At 44.1% G+C, this 24138-nt stretch overlaps 1 protein-coding gene across 3 annotated transcripts in view; it reads right to left on the bottom strand.

Moving 5' to 3' along the window:
- The window catches only part of MCM10 (minichromosome maintenance 10 replication initiation factor), a 32096-nt gene extending 8588 nt beyond the window's left edge, over positions 1 to 23508 (bottom strand). Inside the window, exons 1-16 of one of the 3 annotated variants that reach the window (XM_008172226.4) lie at positions 23371 to 23508; positions 18264 to 18318; positions 16609 to 16935; positions 15437 to 15541; positions 14611 to 14748; positions 14058 to 14232; positions 12400 to 12565; positions 10777 to 10944; positions 9646 to 9762; positions 7319 to 7518; positions 6136 to 6236; positions 4961 to 5071; positions 4757 to 4874; positions 4070 to 4289; positions 3107 to 3248; positions 658 to 776 (exon numbers count right to left, since the gene is read on the bottom strand). In XM_008172226.4, the coding sequence (XP_008170448.2) occupies positions 658 to 776; positions 3107 to 3248; positions 4070 to 4289; positions 4757 to 4874; positions 4961 to 5071; positions 6136 to 6236; positions 7319 to 7518; positions 9646 to 9762; positions 10777 to 10944; positions 12400 to 12565; positions 14058 to 14232; positions 14611 to 14748; positions 15437 to 15541; positions 16609 to 16935; positions 18264 to 18270 (2214 nt within the window). In that variant the 5' untranslated portion in view covers positions 18271 to 18318; positions 23371 to 23508. Of the gene's footprint in view, positions 1 to 657; positions 777 to 3106; positions 3249 to 4069; positions 4290 to 4756; positions 4875 to 4960; positions 5072 to 6135; positions 6237 to 7318; positions 7519 to 9645; positions 9763 to 10776; positions 10945 to 12399; positions 12566 to 14057; positions 14233 to 14610; positions 14749 to 15436; positions 15542 to 16608; positions 16936 to 18263; positions 18319 to 22843; positions 22921 to 23370 lie in introns of those variants that run through there. The other 2 variants (XM_042859446.2, XM_042859445.2) reach the window with 2 other exon arrangements.
- Positions 23509 to 24138: the final 630 nt, after the last annotated feature.

The raw sequence follows: 24138 nt of genomic DNA, 5'->3' as shown, positions 1-24138 counted from the left end.
CCTGAGCACAGCCGTGGGGCAGCCCCCAGAGCCCAGACACCTGTACCCCCTCCCTCCTCCCTGAGCACAGCCGTGGGGCAGCCCCCAGAGCCCAGACACCTGTACCCCCCCCCTCCCCGAGCACAGCTGTGGGGCAGCCCCCAGAGCCCAGACACTTGCACCCCTCCCTCCCCAGAGCCCAGCCGCAGCCCTCCCAGCTCAGAGACTCGTACCCACCTCCTCCCAGAACTCAGCTGTTCCTCCCCCCCACGCAACCCAGACACCCGCACTCCATCTTCCCCCAGAGCCTAGCTGCGGGCACCCTCCCAGACACCCTCATCCCCTACCCCCCAGAGCCCAGTCGCAGGGCACATCCTCCAGCCCAGACACCCATACCCCTTTGCCCCCAGAACTCAGCCACATTCTGCATTGTGCAGTGGCGCAGAATTCCCCCAGGAGTAATATTCACACAATGTTACAGTGTCTACAAGGGAATGTGGAAATTCAAACAAACGGATTTCACTGGAATTTTTTTAAATTGTGGAAACATTTCTATTCAATGTATATTTTGTAAAAGCTCATGTACCACTCACCTAGGTTTGGACGTTAGAGTGTCTAATTATTTGTAATGACCCTGAACTTTAACTCTCATTGCAAGTATATGTACAAAGCACTTACCTCCTTAAGGACGCCCACGTGCTTGGACTTGGCATTCAGGATTTTCTGGAACTCTTCAGACTCCAGATATGCCAGCTGTTCTCGACGTTTCTTTTGGGCAGGTTCTAGTTCATCTGCAGCTAGAGAAACAAGAGAGGTTTGCTGTTCGTGCCACGGGGTGAGTTTAAAATCATGCTCTGCTTTCTAAGCATAAGCATCCTTTTGTACTTTACAAACAACAAGAACTCGAAGCGATGTCTCAGGTTGTATGTAAAGGAGAAGTGAATGAGAATAGGATGTGTAATTAGTGCAGTAGCTACAGATCTTAGGCCAAATTCCAATCCGGTCACAAGAGAAAATAAAATGCTACTAACAATGTCAGCTTCCTCTTCTGCAGATCTCAAAGCACTTTACAAACAGTTAAGCGTCACAACACTTATGAGATTGGTATTATTCCCATCATGCAGAGGGGAAAACTCAACCAGAGGTTAAGTGACTTACCAGAATTCACACAGCAAGTCAGGAGCAGAACTGGAAGGAAAAGCTAGGAATCACTCTCACACTGTAGCCACTAAATTGCTTTCCTTGATGAGATTTAGCCAAGTATGCAATTTGTGTACAATTACAAATACTATAAAACCTTGAGGCAATGGGAGGAAAACAGGCCTAGAACAGCAGGTAGTAGATAATGTTTTCACCCCTCAGCTCACAGAGAGCCGGATTCCTTGCCCGAGTAGGATCAAAGCCCAGTGTATTCTGTACCAAGCTGGACCTAAATTCTGCAGTATTATCCCTGGATTCTGCAGAACACTGGTGCAGCAGACTAGAAATTCTGCAACAGCCTCAATAAAACGAAGAGGCTTGTAACCAATTAACTATGAAGGTCAATCAGGATAGCAGAGCGCCTGTTACCTACTGGGATAGTCAGTTTATGATAAGCCCACATTTGCAATATGCTGCACTGCTAACAGCCAGTAGTATTGGGGAAGTTGTTTGGGGAGAGTGGGGATCAAGCTAAAGATGATACTGAAGAAGCCAAGGGAAGTGCTGTGGGATAAGTAAAGCATCAGGAAATATTTCTGATAAAATGATCAACAGCAAAGTAGTCAGCAATAGTGACATTTACAAGTGAGATTTTCAATCATGCCTAACTGACTTAGGAGCACAATTCCCTTTGCCTTTCAAAGAGACTTGTGCATACCCCATTCATCATGATGGATTGTTAACTCTGAAAACTAAGGATGACATTTTAGGATGGGATTAGGAGATTTAGGAAAAGAAGCCTCTCAGAGTCCGTGGGACTCCTGCTCCTACGTCAATTGGGCACAATTAGAATTCCCAGCCTAAATTGTCATCTCTTGATTTCAGAGTTAAGACTCCATTGTGACAAATGGAGCAGTGTGCACTTCAGGGAAACAGGGAGAATATTTATCTCAGAGGACGACGGTGAGGCATTATACAATGCTTTGCTCTGCTAGAACATCTTCCAGCCAACGACTGCAACATACTTGATATATTCATGAATAAATACGTTGATGTTTCTACAGTGCTCTCAGCTCTTGTATCATATATGATCCAGGAGCACTTAGTAACTTAATACACATTTAAAAAAAAAAAAAATCACAACTAGAGATCATGACTAGGTTAAAGATTTAAAACCAGAATTACAAATTTTGTGTTTCTATTCCTTCCAACAGCAGAAAATCCAACAACACTCATCCTATTTTTAATTTTTTTAAAAATTCCGGGCACGATCTCTGACAGATTAAATACTCAGCATTCTGTTAGATTTAAAGGTAGTGATCCAATACCATTTCAGATACATTTTATAATGCAACAGGACAATTGGAAAGGTAATATTGATATCTATTTTAATAGTCCACTCCGAGCGGAATTTCCACTATTAGATACAAAGGGAAATCGCTGAGCTACTGTTCCACATAATGCAAAATGAGCAAACCGAACTCAGAAGAAAAGAGCACTGCTTTTATACAGAAGCCCAGTTATTTGCTGCTTTATTATTATTTAGATTGCATGATATTGGGCAAGTCCTTTAGTCTCAGTTCCCTATCTGTGAAACTGAGTCAGACTTCCCTCCCTCGGGAGGGTGCTGGGAGGATAAATTCATGAACGTTTGGGAGGTGCTAAGGTACTATGGTGATGGGAGCCATAGACGATGAATATACGAGGCTGGAGCTATTGAAGCCTAGAGCTTTCAGGGTCTGTCTCCATAGCAGCAGGATACCCAACCTTTGTCACCAGATCCATCATGGAATTAGGCCTTTTAAAATCAGGTTTAAAACCTGTTTTAGTTCCAAATCTCTTTGACCCAGTGTGTGATTTTAGTTACAAAAGTAATTCATCAGCAGCTGCTGAGCTTAACATAGCTAGTCATAAGGCACCTGGTGATACTTGGAGGGTAGTGTGTACAACACACTCACTTTTTAAAGTCAGTTCTGTGCTTTCATACCTTGTGATGAGGGGATGTTTTTCTCAACTCTCTCCGTGATCTCCAGAACATCGGCAAGATCAGGTCGTTTCCGTTTAACACTGTTTGGGTTGGTTTTATTGAGGATTTGGCCTTTTGCTCGCAGTTTGTTTATAGCAGCCAACTAGAAAATGGGAACTAAAATGTTAACGTTGAACACACGTATCCAAGGTCACACATTCCTAATTCCAAGGCAGCTGGGAAAATGTCAACTGGAAGAGGCAATAAGGTGTTCTAGACTGAGCATGGGCATCCCAACCAAATTCTAATCCCAACTCTGCCATTTCCTAGTAGTGGAGCCTTTGCCAAGTCTCCCAACCTCTGACTCAGTTTCCCAATCTGTAAAATGAGGCTGATAATTCTCATTGGCGTGTTACGGAGTTACATGTCTGAGATCCAGACCAAGATACCGCACAAGATAGAGAGGAGCTAGAAAAAAGAAAATTGCATTTTCAAAGCAGCAAGGAAACATCATTGGAGATTTCTGTATAAATCACTCTAATAACTGGGCGCTAAAAGAAACTTGCAGATAAGAACATAAGAACGGCCGTACTGGGTCAGACCAAAGGTCCATCCAGCCCAGTATCCTGTCTACCAACAGTGGCCAATGCCAGGTGCCCCAGAGGGAGTGAACCTAACAGGTAATGATCAAGTGATCTCTCTCCTGCCGTCCATCTCCATCCTCTGACAAACACAGGCTAGGGACACCATTCCTTACCCGTCCTGGCTAATAGAGATTTTCTTTAGCAGATATCCTATCACTTTGAATATTTACAAAAAGACATACTAGTAGCATGTGTCTTGGACAATAACAGCTAATAGGAATTAGAAGCTTACAGTGGGGCACAACAGAGCTTAACAGGTTGATCTCGGAAGTCAAGGCTGCATGTTGCAACATGACCCATGTCAGGAGCTCAAAGTCCAACCAATCAAAGGGATTGTTACCTTTTTAGCTTCTGCTAAACCATTCAATTTTGGTACTGGAGGTGGAGAATCATCAAAGAAGAGGACATCATCGCCCTCAGTGAAGCCTATCCCCAGCCTGGGTGTTTGAGGGGTTGACATTTTTGCAGCTTTGGGAAATTCAGCCCCTGGGGTTGGAGAGCGGAGCCCTGAGGAGGATGGTAAAGCTGGGCTATTGGTTTTTGTTGTAGTCTGAAGAAACCTAAAAAAGGAAAAAACACTGAAGTATAGTCATAGGTCACCCTGGCAAATCAAAAAAGCTCGAAATAGTACAATTGACTTTAGAAGACACGTTGTAAGCCATTGTTCAATGAAAGAGGCCTTGCCTGTATTGCTATAGTTGCATAGCGCAGTTAGGCCGGTCAGTTTCCTTTTAATCAGAGCTCAAACCACTTTGCAAATGTTAAGGCTCAGCGCAACCCTGTGAAGTAGGTAGGTCAGTCACAGAGTGGGCAGATCCCAGGAATCATAGTTCCCAGCCTCCTGCTCTAACACTCTCCCTGCTTTATCCTTTCTGGTTCTCAGGCACAATGCTGGGGCATTTGGCTGTTCATTGAAATAAGCCTCATGATATTCCTAGTTAAATTAGGTTTTATAAAACTTTAAACCCTCCCACCCTACAGGACAGTCTGCCTGTAAAACATCAGCAGATGCTGGAGAGAGTTTTACCGCCTCTGTATATCTTCTGATCGCTTTTTTCTGGCCTCCAGCATTTGCTGCTTCTGTTGTTTGATCAGTGCTGAAGCGGAGATAGACTGGAAAGCAGATCCTTGCTTCCCTCGAACATCTGAAATAAATATACAGACACTGAGACTTGCAAGGAATGAGCCACGGCTCTGCAAAGGGGAGTGTTACGGGAGTACCTGGACATACCTGCTGCATCTGCTTTGGCCAAGTGTTTGCAGAGGTTTCGTGCTCCAAAGGTTGGCATTGCCAACAATTCTTTGAACTCATCAGTACACGGCATGGGTTTCTTCGCCATACCTGGAGCAGCGCACAAAAAACCCAACAGACTCAGAACCAGGAAGGGAAAGCTCTGGCTTCAGCACTCACATTTGATGCATCAGACATTTCTAACAAGAGAATTGCTATGAAACATAATATTCAGTGCTCACATATTACTCTCATCTTAACAGAGGTCACAAACTAGCTTCCCAAAATCCCACCTGTTTATTTTTGGTACTTAGATGGGCCCATTACTCTAGTATCTGAGCACTTCACTATCTTTAATGTATTTATCCTCACAATGCCCCTGGGAGGTAGGGACGTGCTATTATCCCTGTTTTACAAAGGGGGAATTGAAGCAGAGGGATACCAAGTGACTTGTCCAGCATCACACAGAAAGACACCAACTGGAGCAGGCAATTGAACCAAATCTCCCAAGTCCCACACTAGTGTCCTAATCACTAGACCAGCCTTCCTCTCTCCTCTGGGCAGCCCAACAAGGGCAATCCTATTTACAGAAAGGGAAACGGAGGCAGAGAGGTTAAGTGACTTGCTCAATGTCATGGAAGAAGTGTGTCAGAGCCAGGATTAGAACTCCGAGGTCCCCACCTCCCATGACTGTGCTGGGACCGCCCCAGAATGCCTCTCTTCGGGGCATACTCAATGTCCCCAGAAATCATGAACACCCTATTTCCAATGGTTTAAATCATTTGTTTTCAGGCCAGTGATTCACAACTGGAGATCTTAGAACTACCACAGTCTAGCAGTAACTTTTTCATGCTGGCCAAGGACTCGATGGTTCAAGTTCCAGACTTTGGCCAGTAATTTTCTATCCCAGAGTTATGTGCATGCAGGAGGTTGTATAATAAAAAGGGAGGTGCAAAACAAACTTTGAAGAGAACTGGACAATCTCTGGGCACCTTTTTCCCTGCAGCTGTGATACCAGGGGGAGAAGTTTCGATCATTTGGGGAAGTGAATTCAGACCGGGCATCTTTGTAACTACAGAATTTCCCAGAGGCTCTAAACTAGCTCACACATCATGGGCTCCACAGACATGTCACACAGCAGGCGGCAAGCATGTGATGGGAAAAAAGAAAGTTACCTATTTTCTCTCTAGTTTCTTGTACAATTGCATCAGCTCCTTTTACGACCAGATTCGTGAGAGTGGTTTGTATCTTCTTCTTAGGGGCTGCAGCTGCTGCACTACAGAGACAAAACCCCACAAAAAGTGAGTGCTGCTCCAAGATGTGAAGTAAAGGGTGAGGAGCAATACTGGAGTTTGAGTATCAGCTCAGCAACTCCCCAAATGCTCCAATTACCCATCATTCACTCTGAGCAGGTGCTTCCCTCACAAGTAGGGACATTGTGCTGTAATCTTTTGTATCTCAAAGACTTGGGTTTCCCATTTCTGCCTAGATTTAGATATACACTTCTGAGTATTCCAGAGACACAGAGACTTTGATGAAATCTGGCTAATATTAGCTCCAGAAAAAGACAGGAGAGATTGCTACATACAGCCACACGTCATTTAATGAGGTAATCAGGTAGCATTGTTAGGAGAATCCTAAACATGATTTGCAAGTATTGGGCATGATACAGCTTCCTCTCAAGTCAATGGGAGTCTTTCCACTGCTGACTTCACTGGGATTTGGAAAGGGTCCAATTAAGTCTCAGAACCCATGTGAAGTAGCAACCAGATACATATAGTTCACTTTGTCCACCACTCCCAGGTGCGAGGCAGTAACTATTTAATAACACACAGCAACATCATATCATTAAGGTTAGGAAGTCAAAAAAAAAAAAAAAAAAAAACCACCACAAGATACAGGGATATATATCAGAATGTAATTACCCAAGATAACATTTAGCCAGGACACAGTGGTTAAAAATGCCCAGGGGATCTTTAATGATCCTAAGTGCTCAGGACTTAAGTTTTACCCCTCCTTTGAAAGAGAGCAGCACAGCACCCCCAGCCTCACAGTGCGGTATTGTTGTGGTAAGGATTCTGAGGTAAGAACATCACATACCGACTCACCAACACCACCTCAAGGATAGGAAGAGGTTTTCCATCCAAGCACTGACTCTGCTTACCTGGGGTGGCCAGGCAGGCTCCCTGCCAAATGTGATGTGGCTCAGAGCAGTTTGATTCCTGTTTGGTTAATTTAGTTAACCCAAAGGAATGCTGGTCTCTTTAAAGATAACTTCAGGACACACTTATACGTAGTTAGGAAGGGAATTCTGTCAAAGAGCCAAGGGCTGCAAGGAAATTAAGCAGTTTCTCTTACACTGAGGCTGCATAGGCTGCCGAAGAAACACCTCCATAGTAAAACCCATCCTGACAGAGCCTCTCCTTCAAGCTGGGATTTTTGCGAGCTATCCTTTTTGGAGCACGGCCACTGGAGAAGCTAGACTGTAAATCTGCCCGCTTTGAGCTGAGCCTCTTGTACTGGGATTGTACGTGGTACTGGCAATATTCACAGTCATTCTGAAGGAAAGAAATAAGGCAGTTCTGTTATTGAAGACTAACTGGAGATTGATAGATAACATTTCCCCTGAGAAAAACAACAATATCTTTTTGTAACTAAGCTGTGCTTGTACAGACATCATGAGTCACCAGCAAGTACTGAATGTGACACACAGGCCTCTACCACTGTGGGTTGACGGCTGTTATAGTGCAGGGACCAGTCACTAGAGGTAGACAAGATCCCACACACTAATGTCTTACATATTCCCTGTTAGAATAGCTCATTCTCAAAGTCTGAAGGTCCAAGGTTTGACCTCACAGACACCTGGGTCATCAGTATATATGTGGCCATGGCTCATGACCTTCAAAGTTACATAGCTTCTTTACAAGCACAGACATGGAAGAAAAGCAACACTAAAAATGAGATGTTTCCTACAGCCATTTAAAAAAGTTTACAGACATGTTTCAATATAAATCCAGGAGAGAACATAGATTAAAATCAGTGACTGTCCTAGTCTGTCTGTAGGGAGGGATCAATAAGGTGAACAGCACCCTCCACCCATGGTGTTCATTAACTTTCCATCAAAACCAAAATAACATCATTCTCTATATGGTTCTATGTACAGGGTTTCTAGTAGCAAGAACCTCCAGATCAGGCACATTGTGCCTGTTAGCCAACAGCCAGTCACCTCCTCCAGCCAATTTAGCTGCCAGGAAATGTCCTCCCCTTGGCTCATTATTGCTGGCACTAGATGTTTATTGATGCAGTTGCGGTTTAGGATACTGCACACCCATGTCTCCATGTGCTGATGTGTAAGCACGTTCCAATGTTGTTGCAAACGTCTTATACAATTGCTGTCCTCCTCCATCTCCAAATGCTTCTACCCCACTTCCAATCCTCCTCCACTCTGCTGGTATCCTTCAAGGTTCTGTACTGAGTCTGTACTCTTTTCCTTCTACACTTACCTGTGGGTACTTGGCTCTGCTCTTATTGGGACAATTCCTCTCTCTTATCATCCCCACATCTGTCTGATCTCTCAGCCTGGATGAACTATCACCAACTCAGACGCTAGTGGAAACTAAAATATTCCCTACACCCACACACCCCCTTCTTCACAACACTATACTCTTGATACGTGGTCTTGACATCAGAGCTGTGAGCATGTACTGAGTCTTAGTCACATGGGAACAGTTTTCAAGATGCATTTGCTTGTGTATATATCTGGGTAGAACTGAACCCAAAGATTATCAGAGGGGATGTGCTCTCATAAGGTCCCTTGCAGAGATGTCAAAGCTCACATCTTAACATAGCATATGATGGCCAAAGGATATTTAGATTAGATTAAGATTTCATTTCCTCCTTCTTGACCTTACCACTTTTAATGGGGTGGCCTGCCCCTAAAGGCCTGGAGCCGGCCAGTCTCATATCATTAGCCCTGACTGCCACACCTAAGATGAGGTGTGGGGTTTAGTTAGTAGAACCAGCTGGGTTAAGAGCAGGTGAGAGAAACACCTGTCAGGGATGGTCTAGATAATACTTAGTTCTGCCATGAGTGCAGGGGACTGGACTAGATGACCTCTTGAGCAACCTTCTCGTCCTACCATTCTATGATTCACCTATAAAGAGAAGCAGGAAGCTGCTGAGAAGGGGGGATGCTCACGGAGAGAGAGCTTGCAGAGTCTTTGGGCATAAGATACTTCAGCAGAGGCCTGAGACAGCAGGGAATAGCTGCAGGGAGTAAGTAGACTCCAGCAGGGAACCCTGAGTTTTCAGGGAAAAGGCTAGAGGCGGAGAAGGCCTGGGAGACCCCAAGCAGGAAGATGAGGAGTCAAGATTTGATGGGGATTTGAGAAATTTTATTTTGAATATTCTGTTAATAAATCTTGCCTGAGGGAGGTGCGTTTCTGGACATGAGAAGAGAGTTTTAGCAATTTGATTGAGAGAGCCCTGAAAGATGGGGAAACTGAGGCAAGCCACCTGCAGGCCCATTGACACAACTAATCACACACACACAAGTTATGAATTACAATCCAATAATAATGCACAGAATCAGAGCACTGGCTCAAAGGCACCAGCCAGATTTTCCTTCATCAGTGACCTACAACAATAACAGCTCAATGACAGCCTAGAGACTAATAGATACATACCAGGTTAACAATCTGTGTACATGGGTCCCCACTCTTCTTCCTAGCTTTGCAGGTTCCCAGGTCCAGAGCTTCACCCAAAAGTAAGATCTTCTGGGGGTGATCAACAGACAAACACATCTAAAAAGAAACAGCACAAAGAGTAAACCCAAGGCTCAATAAACAGACTTCTGGAGAGGGGCTCGATGGGTCAAAGGATGGCAATGAAACAGAGCCTTTGATCTCCAGGTCATTGGTTCAGCTCCTGTCTAGGTTGGTAGTGACCAAATGTAATTTACCACAGGACAGCAAATTGATGTATTATGAGCCAGTAGATGGTCTCAGTCCTAATTTCTAGAGAACGTGAGTTTGCCCGACTAAAGCCACCATCAAGTGGCCCGGCTGCTGGTATTCTCCACAGAGAAGCCAAAGACTGAACAGGCATGGAGACCAAATACCTGCTCAGCCCTGAACATGGTCACCCTTGGAACAGAGCTTAGCTATATTGGTATGACCAGCTGCATTGTTACAGACCATGCTGTATGCATTCTGTGGATAGACAGAGGGCTTCAGATGTCAGTACTGGAAGTTAGCACCTTTTACAGTTCACTTTAATTGAAAGATTTATACCAGGCTAACCCACTGTACACTGAGGGTTCAGGCTAACCCACTGTGCGCCTGTACCAGAAGGGGTGTTGGCCTTCCTCAGAAGTTGATTGGCAGTCATCGTGACAAGAGGTCAAATACCACTATAAGCCCATAAATCATGTACAGGGAGAATTACTGAAAAACAGTGGCCCTAATGGAAAAGGGAGGTAAAAATTCCTAGGCTTCTGCTCAGATTGGGAAAAAGGAAAGGAAAGAAAGGGGAAAAACGAGACACCCTCTCGACAGATAATCTATTTATTGTCAAGTGAGGAAAAGGAAATTCCAGCTTTATATGCTCAGGGTTCCAGGGAAACAAGACAAGGAGCTGTGGTAAGGCTGGAGGTATTTTATAGAATGCATTGCAGGGTGGGATATGAATTTCCAAGCACTTTTCCTTCTGAGGGCACTGTGAATTCCATCATCAGTTGGGCAAAGTGTTTTGAAACATTTCCCAGCAACAGCCCAAATAAAATTATGAGTTCAAGGGGAAAAAAAACCCACTGTTACCTCATCCGAGCCTTCTTTAGGTTTCATGGGATTAGCATTGAGCAGCCCGATGACCATGCCTTGGTCTGTCTTCCAGTGTTCTTTGTGGACATCACCAAACAAAAACAACGAGACACAGCTGTTCAGATCACGCAGGTCGTTCAGCCGCCAGATACTGAAAGTTTTGCCCTGGAACAGACATTGGTTTTCCCTTTAAGATCTTAATAAGAAAACCACTGATATTGCCCAGGCTTACAGCCATCTGCACGAAACTCGTTACAATTTTGCCTTTGTTCTCTATACTTAGCATAGGCCAGGGAACACTGTGGCAACATTATTTACTTACAAAGGTAATTGTAAAACATGTAATTGTGACCGCTGTTCTTGCTCCTGTTACCAATACTTAATAGCCATACAGCACTTCGCACACACTCTCATTAATCCATAATAACCCTGTACACTACGTGTTAACCCCATTTTACGGATGATGAAATTGAGGCAGTTTTGCCTAAGACCACCTAGTTGGATCTAGAACACAGACCTTGTGTTCAGCTCTGTGTCTAACCATTAAACTTCTGCTGGACAAAATATTAGCCTGTAGAATGATCACAAGAGAACTGGTAGAAGCCCCATGACTTGGCACTTTTAGAACAAGAATGAACAAAGCCCTAGTAAATGTAAAATAGGTAGGCTTGGAAGGATTGAATTTTAATTGGTAAATGTCAACAAACATCTATTTCACCTTACAGGCAAACCAACAAAAATATTTCCAATGATAATAACCAAAATTTACAAATACAAAAAGAAATAAAAATTTTGTTTGAAAACTTATTAGAGTTTGATTTATGGCTAAGTACTTTGTATATTTTGACATGGGATGTTGACAATTTGTTTTTTTAACAGTTATAACCATTTAACTTTTTGAATCTCAACATCTACGGTCATTAAATAGTTATTGCTTGTCCCCTCCATAATTTCCCACAACTGAAAATTTAAATGGATAAAAATAGAAAAAAAATGCTTAAAAATAAACATTGATATCTGTCAAAATTATAAATAATAAAAACTGAATTCTGCCAAGCCTAACAATAGGCAACTATCCTTCATTGGAAGGGGAAACAACTAAGTTACCTAACAGATCTTTTCTATCTTGTGATTTCATGAGCTAGCACATCAACTCACCTTTTGGGACTGCAGGACCAAGTGATTGGAATTTGGAGGATAAAGAATGAAAATGAAGTTTGGTTGTTTTATTTTTTTGGTGCTATTTAATATTGTGACTTCTGCTTTCATAGAGGTAGCTGCTCTTCTGGGGGGCCAAAGCTAGTGAATTTAGCAATTCATAACAATATAAGTCATAATAAAGATGAAATAATCCTACAGAATGCATATACCACAACAGAATGAGCAGATTTATACAGCATTCTGTAGGTGATAATTTTATGCCATACATCCAGGTTCTCATACGAGAGCTGACACTAGCAGCACTGAATTAACCTAGACTACTAGAATATTCAAATTTAATATAGTAGCTTGTTTTAATTAAAACAAGAATGTGGAGTTGGCTGACAAAATGTGCAAAATCTAATTAACCTGTCAGTGAAAATACCCTCATTTAATTGAGAATAGAACAAAACTGCTTACGTTATTTGAGCTCTGAGGGGTGATTTTCTTTATTATGACTCCAAATGTTACCCAGTCTGTTTCCTCCAGATTCCCCCCAGCCAGTTTGCCTTGCAGTTGAGACAGTCTGATCAGCTTCCGTCCAGCCATTTTCCTGTCTATTTCCACTGATGACACACGGGGTTTTCTACATTAAGAAATAGAGCATATAGAGACCACTAACATTAGCACCAATACAGGGAGATGACTAAAAACCATGTACAATAGCTTTTATATTCATGAAATTACAGCAAGAGACCTATTAGACCGTCTAGCCCATCCCCAACCACCATCATTGCAGGACTGTTCTTGGGAGTATAGTATGTAGTGCTCTGTTCTTAAAGAGCCCAGCATCCCCCCGGTAGATCACTCCACAGTTTAATAGAAGTCAATGAAAAGTATTTGAGCATAAAGCTTTCATGGGCTACAGCCCACTTCATCGGCTGCATAGACTGGAACATACAGACAGAAGATATTTATACATACAGAGAACATGAAAAGGTAGAAGTGGCCATACCAATTGTAAGAGGCCAATCAATTGAGATGAGCTATCATCAGCAGGAGAAAAAAAACCTTTTGAAGTGATAATCTTACAGTTGGTATGGCCACTTCCACCTTTTCATGTTCTCTGTATGTATAAATATCTCCTTGCTGTATGTTCCAGTCTATGCATCCGATGAAGTGGGCTGTAGCCCACAAAAGCTTTTGCTCAAATAAATTTGTTAGTCTCTAAGGTGCCACAAGTACTCCTGTTCTTTTTGCGGACACAGACTAACACGGCTGCTACTCTGAAACCAATGAAAAGTATGTTCTGCACCTGATTTCATCCCATTCCTCCTAGCTGTACAACCTTAGATCACCTGAAACAATTCCTGTCAGTTACTGGTGTTAAACATATACAAATATTTGAAGGCTGCTGATGTATTTAGTTGTGTCCAAATACCAACACAGCAAGTTAAACTTGTATCTGTGGTTAATTCTATTCATTTCAGCAAGGACTGAACAATATTGCTGCCCAAGCATGAGTGCAAGTTGGAAATTCACCACTCTTTCCAATGAGGAAAGCCATTTCAAGTAGCAAGAGACCTTTTGTGATCACAACAAGTATTGGGAATATGGGGTCAGCTCCTGAGGGCCCCCTCCTGCTCACACTGAAGTCCATAGTAAGACACCCATTCATTTTGATTGGAGCAGGCTCCATCATGTCTCCCTTGCCTCCCCACCAGCTCTGAACATATTGTGACAGAAGCAGTTCTAAGCACACTGTCTAATAAAATGACTGCTACATTGTTAAAAATGGACTCTAGGTGAGAACAGCATGGTTAGCATCTGTAGAAGAGGACAAAAAATGGTAAATAAGTCAGCAGAGATGTTGCTGTCTAATTACTGAACTACCGACCAATACTGCTGCTAGATTATTAACATTCCACCCTGATCAGAGAATATTCATTCTGGGATGAGAAAGCTATTTATAAAATACAGCCAACTAAAAATTTCACCCTGATCTAACAGCCCGAGATCCGCATTCACAATGTATTTGACATAAGAAGCACCTTTAGGACAGTCCATTAGAAGGATCACATCTCTCCCGTTATTTAAAAATGTTCCCTTGACACCCAGAACAGCTTTGGGTCACTGACCTTAATCTGAGCCCAGAGAAAGTTTCCACAGAGACTGGCTGATCAGTCACACTGGAACTCCCTTGCATTTGGGGAGTCCGGTGTCTGGTGGCCATTTTGGGCCTGTTCCCAGGAGTAGATCTGAGAGGTTGAAATGATGAACTTGATATTGGCCTTGGAGGAGGACTCTTATTCTCTGTAAACAACAGGCGGGGAAAAGAAGGAAAATGTGCATAAAAAATGAAAAACAATATTCTCAGTTATAAAATACAGCAACTTAAACTTAACAAGGGACACCAATCTAGACCATATTACCCACATTAGTGATGGAAAAAACTTATTCAGTTAGTTGGCCCTGCCTCCTCAGTACAGGATTGTTCCCTGTAGTGGAATCTCAAGGACTAGCTCTTGTTCACTTGTAAATGACTCAAGCTTTAAGAGACTAAGCCAGTGCCTCAGATCTACAGTGTAACTTTCATATTCTCAGATGAGAGCCCAAACTAATATTTACCAGACAGCAGCAAAGCGCTAAGGCAGCTTAACTGCACCACAACCTAGTTATTAAGAACTATACCTGATGGTGAATGTTTTGGTTTCTGGGCTCCCAGTTTGGTTATCGATAAAGCAGGACTGTTGAGCTGAGCAGAGAAACATGGTGACTCCTGGAGTTTCGGAGTTTTCCTTTCCTTGAAGGGAATACATGGCGATTTACCTGGTCAACAAAAACAAAGAATATTAATGAGACCTCATTGGCTGGACACAAACTCTAATAACTGCTCCAAACTAAACACATCCTTGTATAAATTAAATACAGGAATCAATGTGGAAACCTTTCCATATAGCTGCCAGCTCCTGAAGCCTGCATTTTAAATGTAACAGCTGGGTAGAAACCAGCCACTCATCCTCCAGTAACTCAAGACAGCAGGTACATATGAACCATTAAGCTGGAGCTCTGGTAACACACATTGCTAGCCCCAAATATGACCCTTTTATCCCTACCACATTCACCACACAGCTGTATCACTCACAGTAACACCACAAAGCAATCTGATGTGTATGTTGTGTGAAATGTACCACTGCCTACTAACAATGGGCTCCAATGTAGCGCCTTCCATCAGAGGACCTCAAAGAGCTTTATGCACGTGAGTCAGTACAACACCCTCCAGAGCATCATGTAAAATGGGGAAACTGAGGGTCAGTGATTCAGTGACTTGCCCAAGGTGACACAAGAAATTTGTAGCAGCAAGGAATAGAATCTAGGCCTGTGTTCTCTCAACCGGGCTGTCCCCCTTCTACTAGTTGACATCTTTTGCCTAGACACCTAGCTGTCTGCAAGACTTGACTATAAATACAAGTTTGGATGCAGAGACATGAAAAATGTGTTTAGTTAACCTAGTTACCGAGGGTTTTTTTCTGAGGGCCTGAGCTGGATGGCTGCCCAATTGCAGTCATTTGTAACTGCTCCTGTAACTTCTTCATCTGCTCTTGCAATTTCCTCAGTTCATCTAGGAGAGAGAAAAGATCATGAAGATAGCAGGAAACCAGCACGGATTAAGATTTACAAGATTATTGGAAGTGTATTGGCTTTACTAAATGATGGGAATTTAGAAGTGATTCTAAGGGAAGAGAGAAAAAAGACTGAAGCCATGATAAAAAGAAAGCTCAAGTTTTGTAAGATTCACAGGGAGAACAGACTTTCCCAACAGCCCGCCTGGAGCTGAATTTTTCTTTAACAAAGGTATTTCTTCATACAATCAACACTAGTTAGGTGATGCTATGCCATGTGCATTAATATTTCCCTCTCAATACAAACAATGGAGTACTGAGTATCAGCCCCAAAAGTACCAGCACTGGATCGTATACCAGCGACCTGTATGTGTTCGCATGGCTCAACTTAGCATAGTCACAATAGCATTGATACTACCCCTTTAAGTTACTCTGATGCTGATTTTTATGTTAAGACTTTAACCAACCCAATCAGATTCAGCCCCAAAGATCAATAAACACACAAGAAGCAGTTCTGATGAACCGCCTGTTGTTGAAGTTTAAGTGTGTGATGATTTTTTTTGTACTGGTGAAAGCTACCAGAGTGACAGCCTTAGAGGGTGAAGAACTCTTTATCCATAGAACTGGTACAAGTGGTCACATAAGCTTCCCTGTTTTGGTGTGCTAATGTACTTCAATCCTAACCAGAACCATCTCTAGGGGTGAGGGGGTAGTTCAGTCTCCATGGCTCATTCAGTCCTTGGTCTTTCTGTTGACAAAGGTGGCATTTGGGATGGTAAATTTTGCCATGTGGACATTTAAAACTGGACTAAACCCAATATGCTTACTTAACCCAGGCCACTCAACTGTCTTCATGAGAGCTTTCAACCACTTCCCAACAGGGCTGGAGTTGAACTGGAGACCTTGAGAGGAAGGGCTCTATATCCCTAACCAATCCCGTGAGCCCTCTGGTATGCCCTAATCAGCTCTCTAGTGATCACCACAGCTTGTAAAGAGATTATATATATTTGAAGGTCATGAGCTTGAAGGGCATGACAAATCAGACAAAAATTGCTGTTTAGCAAACCTTGCAAATCTTGATTGTTTTTCTCCTTCTCCTGATTGAGAGCTGGAGAACAGGGTATTTCCTGTACAGTTTCTTCCTCTTCCTCTGTCAGGTCATCCACATCTCCAAACAACGCAGATGCATTTTCCTTCTGTTCACTGGTTTCACTCTCCTCGGCATCAACCTCCTCGGTGTAGGATGCATCATCCTCTGCGTCAAAGAGCTCATCATACTCATCTGGTTCTCCAGCCTCATCTGAGTGAGCTGTGGTCTCTTCAGGAGTAGTCCCATCCTCAGCTGCCTCATTCTCTTCTAACAGGGAGGCCAACAGCTCCAAGTCATCATCACCTGAAACAAACCAATCAAACCAAGAGTCACCACAGCCCAATTAAAGGAAAACTGCAATGTAATATGTGCCCAAGATATTGCAATCAGATCTAATTACAAAGAAAAGTTGATCGCTAATTAGATGTAATCAGAGCCCTGATTTTTTTTTTTTTATAAAACCATAAGTTAGCCCCAAGTGAAACTGCTGTTGGAAAAAGGAAGACAACAATGGAATACAGAATAGCTTCCAATCTCTTCGTCTAATGTAAAACAATGTGTCTGAGACACTATTTCTTTAAAATTCGCTATGTATAAAAAAAGTTACACGGGAAACAACAAAGCAAGGAGCAGAAATTGTCAGCTATGTTGATCAAGAAAGGTAGATTGGAGCTGCAAGCAGAAACACAGGGAATGACAGGAGATTTCTACAGCTTGTTAGGTATGCTCTATATTATTTTGGTTCTAGATTAATTTTTGGTTTATTGCACAGGCTTCCAAACTGTGGTCCATCAATGGCCCACAGAAAGCTGGCAGGCCGCACTTTGCTAGCATTTCCTTGTTGGCAGCCTCATTACAAAGAAGAGTCTGGAGGTCTGAAAAAGTAGAAACAGGGGCTGTCCAAAGGGATCAGAGCCAATAGTGGGGGTGGAACTGCCAGTCATCAGCGGGAAATATCAATGGGATCAAAGGAGAAGGGGAGCATATTCAGGAGAGCATGGGGACCAAGCAGCTGGGCAGCATGTCTGGGGAAGAAGGGAATCAAAGACCAAGGAAATATGTGCAGGGCCAGAAGGGACCAGGCAATAAAGAAATGTGAGCAGAGAGAGGGGAACGAAACAGACTGAGGGGAGATGAAATTCAGAGGAAAGAACAATTGCGTGATTTAGCCTTTGATGCTGAAGATGTGACAAGGCAGCTCAATTGAAGAGGATTTTGACGGAGGCATTTTGAATAGACTGGTAGGGGATTTAGGATAAGTCTATACTACAGACCTTACAGCTGTAAGGTCTCCTGTGTAGCCGCTCTATGCTGGTGGAAGAGAGTGGCAGTTGTTATGTTGGTGGAAGAGTGTGGACAGTTGTTGGTGAAACTTTTGTCAGCCAGGGGTGTGTTTTTTCCACACCCCTGACCGAAAAAAGTTTTAACGACAAAAGTGCAAGTGTAGACATAGCCTTAGTCTCTGGACCTCAAAAGCATCTGCTAATAAACAATTACTGTGATTTAATTTTACACTAGTTAAATGCAGTTTACAGCCATCTTCTCTGAACTCATTAACTCACTAACTACACTCATTTATTGGCCCTAGATGTAAAAGGAAATGCTGGGGGAAGGAAAACTGCAGATCTCACCATCCATGATTTCAACAGGACTGCTTCAGCAGAGTCCCCAAAGGAAGAATCTCACCTGTTAGGGAGAGAAAAGCAACAATATTGTTAACTTGCATGACAAATAAAACAAGGATTCAATGCATAAACTAGGGACACAAATTATCACAGATTTCTTAATGTGTTTAACTATTTAAAACAGCAATGGTCGCTGTCTCGGCCACTTCATTATTTCAGCATCCTCTCAAAGCTTCAAACTGAAATAATTTACATTTCTATACCACCACATAGCAAATTAATGGCAGAGCAGGGATGAGAAGCCAATCTCATGACTTAACCATTAGACAACACAGCCTCCCTTAGCATGGGGAGCTTATCTCCTCTACTTTGCATGTACATATGATTTCTTAGTCCATAAACTAGGCACACATTGGTTTCTTATTGTATCAGAACAGGGGTCTCCAAACTACGGCCCGCAGGCCAGATCCAGCCCGGGGCTTCCATTTGTCCGGCCCTCCAACCAACAGGGGAGAAGCGAACAGCTGAGTAGGCATGAGCAAGCAGAGGGAGCTCACACGGGGGAGCAGCACAGCTGAGCTGTGCAGAGGGGTGAGTGCCTCTGGGAACCAGTGTCCCCCCAAAAGGGGAGCCAACTTAGGGGAGAGCCATTGCTTCTCCTTGTACCTGCCAGGCTGCAGCAAACAGGCAGGCTGCACGCAGCTGAGTAGGCACGTGGAGCAGGCAGGGGGAGGGGCTGCCGGCAGCAGCTTGGAGGGGGGAGTAGCTCAGCTGAGCTGTGCAGTGGGGTGAGTGCCTCTGGGAGCCAGTGTCCCCCCAAAAGGGGAGCCAACTTAGGGGAGAGTCCTTGCTGCAGCCAAGCAGGCCCGGACCCCTGCCTTAGGGTAAAAATACAAACCAGATGCTTAATTACATCTCCAATAAATGGAGTAAAGAAGATGGAAATTAACAATTTCATAATGGTTAACTTTTAACTACATCACTAATAGAACCAAACAGCAGTTGTATGATACAAATGTGAGTTTTTAGAAATAAAATAAAAAAATGTGAAATGATTTTTAATGTATTGACAAATATTTTGTGTGATTTCACAGTACCTGCATCGATTAACTTTTATACCTGATTTAGAATTTAATGCAACTCTGACACAGTAGAGTAGTGTTGTTTTTTTTTTATAATTTTGCATATATTTGCATATATTTAATTTCTTCCACAGTCACTTTGGCCCACGAAGCCCCTTCAAAAATCTAATATGGCCCTCGTCTCAAAGTTTCGAGACCCCTGTATCAGAACATTAGGTTCCTTATTTAAAAAATAAACCACCCAACCACATTAATAGATTCATAGCTTTTAAGGCCTGAAGGGACCAATGGCTCTCCTATTGGGACCTCCTGTGTAATACAACCCATAGAGTTTCATTCAGTTACTCCTGTTGAACCGAATAATTTGTGTTTGATTACAGAGTATCTTCCAGAAAGGCATCCAATGTTTATTTGAAAACTTCAAGAGATGGAGAATCCACCACTTCCTTTGATAGTTTGTTCTAATGGTTAATATCTCTCACTCTTAAAAATCTGTCTCTTATTTCTAGGTTTCTCATGCTTCTTTCAACATGCAGTCATTAAAATAGATGGACCTGTTTTTATTTCAGTATATGATGATTCGAACAGATGGACACTTCCCTAGAAATCTGGAGTACCAAACTTTGATATTATTATTAATTAGACAGAAAATAAGTGGTGGTGCGTGGGAAGAACTCAGTTTCTCCTATCGCTTATTATAGGTTACTGGACAAGCAGATTTCTTCAAAGACATTGAACACTGCTTTAGAGATCAAACAAAAATCTGGAAAGTTTATTTAATGGGGAAAACATCATTTGGTCCGTACTAAAGAATCAAGTGGATAAACAAAATGGGGTGGAACACCCAAAAGCGTGCTAGGAGCATTACTGAGAAAAACAGATATGGACCTATGCCCCAAAGAGTTTAATTCCTGAAGTCAGAAGATAAGATACAAGGGACAGCAAAAACAGAGTGGGAGAAGGAAGAACAAGAACTACTAAAATCAAGTAGCATAGTTTCTTATACACACACACACGTGTGATTATGTAGCACTTCAGTGTGGACACTCCCTATGTCCGCCAGTGTAGGTACTCCATCCACCTTCCTGAGGAGGGTCGACGGAATTCTTTTTCCATCAACCTAGTGTTGTCTACACCTGGGGTTAGGTAGGTATATGTACATCTCTCAGGGGGGTAGAATTTTCACCGCTAGTACTTTTAATAAAAGTCATGGACAGATCATAGGCCATGAATTTTTCTTTATTGCCCATGACCTGTCCGTGACTTTTGCTAAAAATACCCGTGACTAAAACGTAGCCTTAATAATGCTTAGAGACTATGGTGGCCAACACACTATTACTATCACCCAGATAGGTGAATGTTTTTGATGTAGCACAGGAAAGGGAATTATAAACATTTGAAATTAGAACTTTCAAAGCTCTCTTCAGATGAATTTAGTATGATTTAAAAGAAATTAAACATTTATATGGATACAAAATACCCAGAGCTCTAAAACTTAATGCAAACAAGAGTTTTGGAAGGGCTACCCCCTCAAGCTTCAGGTCTTAAACATAATAGGCTGCTAAATATGCAGTGGTTCTCAAACTTTTTTTTTCCACGGACCGCTTGAAAATTGTTGAGGGTCTCGGCGGACAACTTAATGATCTTTCCAAATGTTGTTTGTACCGTTAGCTAACTACTGTAAAGCGCTTTGAATAAAAGCACTATATAAAAAAAAAGTAATTATTAATTTTTTTTGTTCTACAAATAAAAGCACACAACACATTTTAATATCAGTAGTCTTATCTTTCTAATGCGATGAGAGAATTCCCCCCTCCCCCCCCGCTGCAGCAGCCCCTGAGCTGGGGCTGGAAAGGAGGGGGGTCTCTCCCTCTCTTCCCCGCTGCGGTAGTCCCCAAACTGGGGTTGGGAAGGATGTAGATAAATCTCTGATAATTTTCATATGACTTTACATTGTACCTCTTCATATAACCTTGTGGTGGGTCTACCCATGTGTGACCTCTGTTTTCATGGGACTTTGTATCAAAGGCTCATTTAGAAACTTTGCATTGCCCTTGGTATAATATTATAGCCCCTAAGGATAGAATAAGATAGAAGAAAAATTTCTTTTTGCTAGCAGTAGAACAAGAGCTCTCCCCCCCTCCACTCTTAATCAATTGCCCTGTTGAATGAATGAGGTGTGGATGAGCAAGGCATGGAAGGCAGCACCTCCAGACAGCCTTAACTGTTGGAGAGGGGCTGGGAGCCAGACCCAAGGACAATAAAACGTGTCAAGTGGGCTCGTTAAAGACAAGCAGACATGATGGCCTCGGGGGTTAGAAGCAAGCACCTTCTTTTGGAAACACCCTCTTTGCAGCATTGGGACAACACTCAAAAGAAAGCAGCACAAAGGACCAATGGACAGACACAGAGTTTGAATCTGGTATAGATTTGCATAAGAGGAAAGCTGCTATAAAAATGAGGTGTCTTGCAGAAGACCCCGGGTCTCGTCTTGTCAACATGGGAGCATCGATCCGGATCGGCAGAAGCCCGGCTCCACCCCCTCCCCCATCTAACTCACCTGGCCAGTGAAGTTAAGGGGAGCAACTAATTGGTAACAACAAGACGGAGTGTGTTTGTGTGTGTGCGTGTGAGTGTAAGTGTAATATATTATATGCATATGATACAGTGTTAAGAAATACATGTATTACTAATAAATGTGGCGTTTTGTCTTATTCTCCCTAAAAAGATCCTGTGCAGTACTTTAAGTACAACAAGGAGGGCCTTCTCTACCTGGCAGCCCACGGCCCTGGAGCTGGGGAAAGTCGCCTCTTTCTCTGGCCCTGCACGTCCCAAATTCCCTCCACCCCCTCTTCTCACCCAACTGCCCCCTCCCACCTACCTCCTATTTCCCCCAAGGCCACCACCTCACCTTACATGTGCATCCTCTCCAGGGTCCAGGCAGCTCATTAGTGGAGCCATGCCAGCTTGGCTCCACTAATTAGGTAGGTGGCCCTTCATTCTCTTGTACGTGGAAGCGCAGGTATGCACCTTAGAGGGAACTATCCTCTAAGGTGCATACCTGGAGAAGATGCACATGTGGACCACCTGAATGGAGTTTGTGGACCACTGGTAGTCCGCGGACCACAGTTTGAGAACCTCTATGTTAGGGCATAGGATAAGACTTTCAGGGAGGCAGATTACCATACATCTGGCTACTGCAAAATTCTTGCACATTCCTCTGAAGCACTTGGTGCTGACCACCGTCAAAGACAGGATACTGGACTTCATGGACCTGGGGTCTAGCCAGCATGGCAATTCCTAGGTTTCTACAGAATAACAATGCTAAGGTCCATCCTGGCACATAGCCACACGCAGCAAGGCAAAGGGAGCTGGAGCCATAACATTTTAATCATCATCCCATGTAGCTGGGGTGGGGGATGTCACCACTTCTTAATAAGTGTGCTTGTGTGTCAGGGAGGAGCTGGTTTCATTCCTGACTGACTCTACATCTCTTTGACTCACCTGTGAGATGCTTCACAGCAGTGACCGGCCTCATGAGCATTCAGACAGAGACACCTCCCAGAACTATCCAGGACTCTTCCCCCAGCATCTTCCCTTCCCTGGGCACTGCCAGAGCCACCCTCGCACCCCGACCCCACATCCCCCAGCACAGAACCTGCCCCCCACTGGACTCCCCCTCCCGCTCCCAGGGATCCACAACCCTGATCTCCTCTCCCCCTGGAGCCCGCTCCTACCCTCACTCCCCCGATCCTTCCCCACCCGGGACTCCTCCTCAGCCACCCACCCCCCCCCCCGAGATGACAAGGGGATCCCTCCCCCTATGAGAGCCCCGATCCTGCCCCACCTGGGACCCCAGCACAGACCCCCGTGTCCCAGTGGACTCCCCCTCTCGCCCCCCTCCCCCAGCTGGGACCCCGCTCCGGCGACCCCCGCCCGCCCCTGGGACTCCCACGGATCCCCGACCCCCGCGATCTCTCCTCCCCCCAACGGCCCCAGACCCCCCTGCTCCGGGCAGCCCCCGCACTTACCGCGCCCAGCTCCGCTCCCCTCAGCCGGGTCACCCGCCAAAATTCTAACTAGGCCCCGCCCCCTCGCCTCTCGGGTCACACGCAGGCGCAACTGCCTCGGCTGCCCCGTCCCCGGCACTGGGACCGAAACTGGAGTGCTGCGCATGCGTAAAGCGTCTCTGGCCCGCCGAGTGGCAAGCCGTGGGATCTGCGCCATCTTTATTAGGGGCGGCTCAGTTCTGCGTATGGTAGAGGAGCGTTGTGAAGCCAGTGGTGCCATCTTGCTTAGGGGTAGGCATGCAAGCTGCTCGGGGCTGGCGCTTTGGTACTAATGTTTCTTAAATGCCTGTCTTGAACTCCCCGTTCTTCCGCCTGAAAGGCTTGGCGCAACCTGCCAGGGCAAAAAACACTGGCCGCTGACCAAGCACCTTAATGATGATGTCATGGGAAATTGCCTGCCGATGTCACAGAAAGCAGGGTGATGACATCACACCAGTAGGTCACCCTACAAACTGCCCCACGTCACAAAGCGTTGCAGTGGTGCTACACAAAAGGGCTGCCCTATTGATTGCCACACTCTGACCCTACTGCAATGGGACAACCCGCATGTATGTCAAACCCATTCCCAGTGGCGGGCTGCAGCATCCCAATACGTCTCCAATGCCCCAAAAGGCAGTTGCATGGCCCTCTAGTATACCAACCTCTGTGCCCCAATAGAAAACTGCTGGACACCCCAGTATGATACCCCCTGCCCTTAGGGAGCTGTATGGCAGCTGCCCTAAACCACTG

This window comes from Chrysemys picta, chromosome 1 (assembly GCF_011386835.1).
Source record: "Chrysemys picta bellii isolate R12L10 chromosome 1, ASM1138683v2, whole genome shotgun sequence".
Lineage (NCBI taxonomy): Eukaryota > Metazoa > Chordata > Testudines > Emydidae > Chrysemys > Chrysemys picta.
Note: the sequence above shows the minus strand (reverse complement) of the source record. Positions and strands in the feature narration are given on the sequence as shown.